General features: G+C 40.4%; 1 protein-coding gene across 1 annotated transcript; it reads right to left on the bottom strand.

The window, feature by feature from the left end:
* Positions 1-1,081: 1,081 nt before the first annotated feature.
* Positions 1,082-5,593, bottom strand: LOC311043254 (E3 ubiquitin-protein ligase pellino homolog 1-like; the record flags this gene model as incomplete). Its single annotated transcript, XM_084054430.1, has 6 exons — positions 1,082-1,549; positions 2,703-2,891; positions 3,538-3,717; positions 4,294-4,395; positions 5,059-5,173; positions 5,469-5,593. The coding sequence occupies 6 exons, from the start codon at positions 5,591-5,593 to the stop codon at positions 1,082-1,084; spliced, it is 1,179 nt and encodes a 392-aa protein (XP_083910556.1).
* Positions 5,594-7,358: the final 1,765 nt, after the last annotated feature.

Below are 7,358 nucleotides of genomic sequence, written 5' to 3'. Positions count from 1 at the left end.
GGTAGAGTGGCTGGGTAGAGTGAACTGGAAAACCGCAAGGTTCCCAAATAGCAAAAATAGCAGATCTACAAGCTCATAGCGCGGCACTCTATGACTGCTACTACTGCAAAATGGAATGTCGCCGATTGAAAATTTCTTCTCTGGGCCACTCACACAGCTACCCTGTGTGTCTACAAACAGTTGAACACGCGATCATAAGGTATTTAGCAAGGTCTGTGGCGAGGTGGAAAAAACAAAACAAAACAATAAATCGCTGGCAGTGGGTGAGTACATTATGATATTAAACTCTGGCATGGAATGTGTTAATGGGTTAAAGTGAAATACCAGAGACTTCTTCCGCCACTGAATCATATTCAGAATCAACTTTATTGACAGACAGGTGTAAAGAAGTCGGTGTAAGACTGTTATAGTTGTGATGTGGACACTGGCATCCACTGTGAGGGCAGAATAAGCTGTGAAAACCACTAAATTCTGTCAAGCTTTTATAACGAGAAGCATCACGTTTTCTACATGAAGCAGAGGTACTGTACAAGAGAATGAACCATGTAAAAATAAGGAAATACAAAATAAATAAAAAATCTGCTGGTGAATACCGGTCCATATCTATACGACAGTATACGAATTAATGACATCAATAAATGGAGGAAACGTATTATTCTAATAGTATTTGGGTTTATTCTAGAGAAGAGATCTTACAAGTGTCGGAAAAGCATGGTTCCAGATATATGGGGGTGGGGTTACGCCTTTCGTCATCACGTCAGCCGTCAGTTGTGTCTCGACTTGCTCCGTTTCCTGGGCAACCAGGGTGGTGGTGACATTTATGCACAGCGTTCATAACAAAAAATCTGTGTGGCAGCGAGGTTAACCTGCTATCTAATAGTGTTGACATACCAGAAGGAGCCCATCAGACCAAAACAATGTTGCAGCTGCCTGAGAGGCACAGACACTTTTAACATTAATTAACACATACAAATGGTACACTTTAGATCCATCAGAAAATGGTACAAAATGAGACACATTCAGTGTCTCCAGTTGTCCATTATCCTCTTGTCGGAAGGTTCGAATCTCCGCAAGGATCATTTCAGTATCGTTGCGTTTCCATGCTCGACGGGTCAGCTGGCTGCTGGCTGGCTGACTGGCGGGCTGGCAGCTTGGTGGCTGACTGGCGGGCTGTCGGCTGGGTGGCTGGCTTGCTGGTTGACTGAATGGCTGACTGCCTGGCTGACTGGCTGGCTGCTAGGTGGCCAGGCGGCAGCTGGCTGGCTGATTGGCTGGTTGGCTGGCGGGCTGGCAGCTGGCTGGCTGATTGGCTGGTTGGCTGGCGGGCTGGCAGCTGGATGGCTGATTGGCTGGCTGGCTGCCGGTTGGCTGGCTTGCTGCGTGACTGGTAAACAAAACAGGTCCGCCCGTCGTAAATTTTCTGGCGCTTGACCTCCAGGTGTTCCATGGTGGGCATGCGTGCCAGGCCCTCGGCCGTGCGCCACAGGAGGGTTACACCAAACAGATCGATCAGCGAGCCGTCCACCAGTTCCTGAGACTCACCGTCCACCTGGACGGAAACATGAGAACATAAGATTTGGTTGATGTTTTTTTAGACAAGAATGCACATAGTACTATATGATGAACATAGTTTTGTACATACTTTCTCAAAAGCATAAAACAAAACAAGAGCTTATTTCCATTTTGTGGTACTTTGAGTGCTTGTGCAAATACAAATAAATCAATCAATAATAAATACATTCATTCAATTTCTACAATACAACTAAAATGGCAAAACCCAACATGGGTACATGTTGGGTTTATACTCAACATATTGATGGTTAGGCCTAGCTGATCTGAACCCGAGCATTCCTATGCTGTGAATGTCATATTAGGCGAACATTCGATGACAATAGTCTAAAGGATTTGGTGTAGAGGGAAAAAGGGAGGGGATAAAGTATAGACCCCTGTAGGACCCATCTGAAGTCAGCCCAGCACCTGGTTATTATGAGTGGATGTGCGTGCTTTATTTTTTGTTTCTTCATTTATGTATGAAACAAAGGGATGTCGTGGTGCACTAAATCATGCAAAACGGAAGGTTGTGTGACCCTCTGATTTCCGTAGCGTATTTCACACTTTGATTTCGCACAATGATGTGCTCTGTCAACCAGTGGTATAAAGTAACTAAGTACATTTACTCAAGTATAGTACTTAAGTACAATTTTGAGGTACTTTTACTTTACTGGAGTATTTCCAATTGTCTATACTTTTATTTCTACTCCACTACATCTCAGAGGCAAATATTTTACATTTACTCAACTACAATTATTTGAAAACTTTAGTTACTAGTTACTTTGCCGATATAAATGATTACATTATAGAACATACATTAACCTCTTCAGCCCTATTTTATACCTAGGCTATTTGAAAATAGCCGATCTACAAGATCACAACACGTCACATAGCGACGCGGTGTGATCTTGTAGATCTTCTATTTTCGAACATTTCAGTACTTTTACTTTTGATACTTTAAGTACATGTTGATACCCATACTTTTGTACTTTTACCGAAGTAAATTTTGAATTGCGGACTTTTACTTGTAACAGAGTACTTCTACATTGCAGTATTGATACTTTTACTTAAGTAAAACATTTGAGTACTTTTTCCACCACTTTGTGCACGTGTACTGTTTGTTGTGAATGTGTATACTGTATAGTCCTCACCATCTTCCCCTGTTGCTGATCCCAGGAGCTCTCCCGATGGGTGAAGAGGTTGCCGCACACCGATATCTCCCTCCACAGGCCTGGCTTGGAGTCCTGAGTGAAGCCATGGAGCGGGTGCATCAGTAGCACGCCGTTGGTGGTCAGTCCGTCCATCTTTCCATCAGGCATCTCCAATTTAATTGCATTCTCCTGCGGGGGGGAGGAAGGTGGTGAAAGAATCCTCAGATTTTTTCCTTAAAAAGGTTTCATGACATTCAGTCTTACAACACATTAAAAGTATTTATCATGGTCCTTCAAACGTGTATTAAAGGTTTTAACTGAAAAATCCACTCCAGTGATCCATGGCAGGATGATTTTTTCTCTCTGATTTCTTAAGCCTTTTCAACTGCAATGAAAAAAAGAAATCTTTGCCTGCGGGTGTCGCTGTTGAGGGATTTTGACTGTCAATCATCGCCTCTGTCATAAAACCCCCCAAAAAACATAAAAGATAAAAAAAAGAGAAAATGAATGTCATAGAACCTTTAAGTTAAAGCAGCAATACCACAAAATACTACATTACAAGTAAAAGTCCTGTAACTTAAGTACAAAAGTATCGGCATCAAGATACACGTACTTATAGTAAGTAAAAGTAAAAAATGTTTTCAAAAGTAGCAGATCTAAAAGCTCACAACACATTGCATTGCAACGCGCTGTGATTGCCTATTTTCGAGGTTTCATTTTGAATGCATTTTGTTCATGATGGATTAATCAATTCATCAAACAAGTTATGAATCCCTGCACAGTCGCACAGACACAATTGTGTATGAGACATTTCATCTGACATTTCATAACCTACACCCAGGAAGATGTTCTTGGTGGTGTCGAAGCCGGCGGCGTAGACGCAGGCGGCGTAGGGCGGGCTCCTCTGACAGATGATGCGGCAGGCGAAGCGCGAGATGGTGTCCTGAACCGCCTTGCTGTCGGGCACTGTGGCCGTCACCACAAAGTCAATGTTACTCTGTGTGGAACGCCCGATCTGTTATAGACAAACACACAAGGGGTTTCACATTACTCACAGCTTGTTTACATGCACTGTAACCAACCACTTCCACCCTAGTCAGTATTTTGTGCATGTCATTTTAGTTATTCATTATAGGAGGGTGGTGACAGCTGAATGGGTAGAGAGGCCGCCTGGGAAACAAAAGGTCCCAGGTTCGATTCCTAGCAAGACACTTGACCCCGTTTAACCTCCAATCAGGAGAGATAACCATTCATCAGCTTCAAATGTTCCAGTTCCAATTTTGTCTGCTAATTATTTGGTGAAAATCTATGTTGTGTTTACTAAAGAGCTGGAGAGACAGGGTTCTTACTGAACAAACACTCTATAACTATAGCATGCATTTTAGTTTAATGATGAGTCAATCCATTGTGTTCCACCTTGGATCAGTGGCAACTAACGTAGCATACTTTATGTTCCTATTTATATAGATGTATTGGTTATCTTATCAATACAATCTTAGTGTTTTGGCAATATCCTCACAGCCAACAGGTTGTGAATCACTGGTTTATATAGTGCAAAGCATAATGTATATGCATAATGGATCCTACAGACCTGAAACATGTCTGTGTTTTTGTCATGAACGTATTCAACCACCACCCTGCAGGCATCGGAGATACTGTAGATTATGCTGTGCTGGTCCGGCATGCTGAAAGCCTATGGAACACAGAGAAGTTCACTGTTAGAAACATCCACTTCTGGACAAAGGACTCAACCTCCGTGCTTGAGTCAATGCATAGATTCTCCTCAAATATTACAAAACAGCAAGTAAGTTGTTCTGTCAAATTTGTACTTGAGTTAAAGTAATGGAAAATGTGCTTTTAAAAATAAATTAAGTAAAATGAAAGAAAAAGAAAAGACAAACTTTTTCTTTTTAATACAAGGCATTACTGTATTGCAATTTAGACATTTTCCAAGCAATTGAAATGCTTTGCAGGAATTAAAAAGTCAATAATAGTTAATATAGCGGATCTACAAGCTCACTGTGAGCTTGTAGATCAGCTATTTTCAATATATTTAAAACGTTCTATACACGTTTGAAGGACCATGACAAAGACTTTTAATGTGTGGTAAAACTGAACGTCATGAAACCTTTAAGTATAAAATAGGGCTTAAGTGTTTAATTACCAGAAATTATTGTCCTATTAACATGGTGTATGATTCTCAGTGGCCATTCCGCATTTTGATACTAAAAAAGTATTATTTTGATGCCAATACTTTTTAACTTTACCTCAAGTAAGAAAGTATGATTTTACACTGTGGTTTTGTTGCTTTTTCTAAAGTCCCAAATCTGAGTAGTTCTTCCACCACTGACTGTACCTTAGCTTCCTGTGGAGTGCAGTTCATGTGTACAGTGCCTGATTTCACACCGTTGGCCTTGGGTCTCTGGCACAAAGAGAAGTGGCTTTTCGTCCCGGCCTCGTCCCCGTTGTGCCTGTGAAGAGGAGACGAAACAGTGGCGGGAGCGATGGGGTTAATAAAGCAAGCTTGTGACAAATTTAGTTTTGTTTCAGATCTTTGGAACAGCAAGTATGCGTGGGCAGTGTCGAAATATTATTGATCCTATGACTCTTCGCCATGAAGCTCCATAACTTTCAGAGGTATCAGCACCCTGACACTGTTTGAACAGAATGGAAGTAAGGAAGTAAGGAGGAAGCCCAATTTCTTTCCAATATGGCTGCTGTGCACAGAGCCTATTCAATGAATATGAATAAGTGAATGTTTCATACCCCAGGACAATGAGCTCCCCATATTTGACTGGGCCTTTGACGGAGGCCGGTGAGGAGGAGATCTTTTCTTGGTACCGAGACACTGGTGCTTTCTTCTGAGGGAAGGTGGTGCGGGGCTCTCCCATAGCGAATCACTCCTCTGTCACCTGCTTCAAAGTGTAGTGGTTGTTGCTGTCCTTTACGCCCCACTTAACCTGCAGACATCACAAGAAACACACATGTTAGGTTTCATTCCAAAATGAAGCATTGATATGTAATAATTAATATAAATTTACAAAGTAAATTTTGAATAAGGTTTTCAAATAATTCAGTAAAAAGTAAAATATTGCCACACCGGCATGACACACAAGAAACGTGTTGATTGTGTGAGCTATTATAGCCTATAGACACACTAGAGACAATGTTTAGTTTGTATTTCAGACAACATCTGAAGCCTGCAGTGAAGCTCTACATTTACTGACATAAAATAACTACTGAAATAAATACATGTTCACTGAGCAGCCTTTATCAGTAATATAAAGAGTTAAGGAAGAGGTGACAAAACGGTTTAGCTAGCAGCTAGCAGACATTCATTCACTACATTGTAACACAAGGTGTTATAATAAATATTATATGTAAAAAAACACATTTATATATATATATATATATATATATATATATATATATATATATATATATATATATATATATATATATATATATATATATATATATATACAAGAAAACAATCACTCAAGAAGAATCATTAAATGTCAAAAAGAAAAACCCAAGGCAATTCTACTTACTTGACTTATCTTGAGTAGGATATCCAACAACGGGCTGGGTAGAAGAAAGTAATAGCTTCTCAAAACTTACTTCTTTTATTAATAATAAGAGCTCATCCGTTCGGTCAAGTCCTCAACCCTCAGTGTGTGGACTGAGGTTCATGGTGTGCTATTTATAGGTACTGCTGCTCTCTCTTTCTCTTTGATTCAGTCATTTACAGTTCTTTGATATACAGCCTGATCAATAACCTTTTCAGCTGATACAGTCATTTACAGTTCTCTGACAATCAGTATGATCAAAGGATTCTCTCTCTCTCTCTCTCTCTCTCTCTCTCTCTCTCTCTCTCTCTCTCTCTCTCTCTCTCTCTCTCTCTCTCTCTCTCTCAATTCAAATTAGTTCAAATCAATTCAAAGAGGCTTTATTGTCATGAGAAAACACGTTTATATTGCCAAAGCAAAAGTGGAACAAAACAATAAAAACTAGAAAAAGTGCTCCTCGGAGCACAGGTCTCCGCCAGGTCAGGTAGGTTATTGTGGGCCAGCAATGTTCAGAATTTGCCAATCAGGATGGAATATAAAAAAACGGACGGAACCATCTTGATCACTTGACTATAGAGATAATGTGTACTGATTTGCATGATGTTTGCACAAAATTTGTAGGAGTAATATAAAAAAGAAAAATCGGCCTCCTGGTGGCGCTATAATAGGGCAATGTTAAAAGGGCGGTGTTTGTTCTTCAACATAGTGCGAATGTGCGTGCAAAGTTCCACCGCAATCGGACGCTGCATTCATGATTTGCGCCATTTTGTTCAAAACGGGCCACTCCTGCAAACCTTAGATGTCAATGTTAGCCAATCAGGATGTAATATGAAAAATTAAACAGATCCATCTTGATCACATGACTATAGAGATCATGTGTACCGATTTGCATGAAATTTGGATAAAATCTGGAGGCTTAATCTCAAAATATGTGTTTTACTTAAGTCGGCCTCCTGGTGGCGCTATAAAAGGCTAATGTGAAAAATGCAGGGCAGATGTTTTTCCTTGGCCTCTAGGGAGTATGTGTGCAAAGTTTCACGCAGATCGGTGCATTTACAGTTAAAAACGCAATTTGGCCTTTTATAGC

This window comes from Gymnoscopelus microlampas (genome assembly GCF_963454915.1).
Source record: "Gymnoscopelus microlampas genome assembly, chromosome: 4".
In the NCBI taxonomy this organism is placed as follows: Eukaryota; Metazoa; Chordata; class Actinopteri; order Myctophiformes; family Myctophidae; genus Gymnoscopelus; species Gymnoscopelus microlampas.
This window is presented reverse-complemented; position numbering and strand designations above follow the sequence as displayed.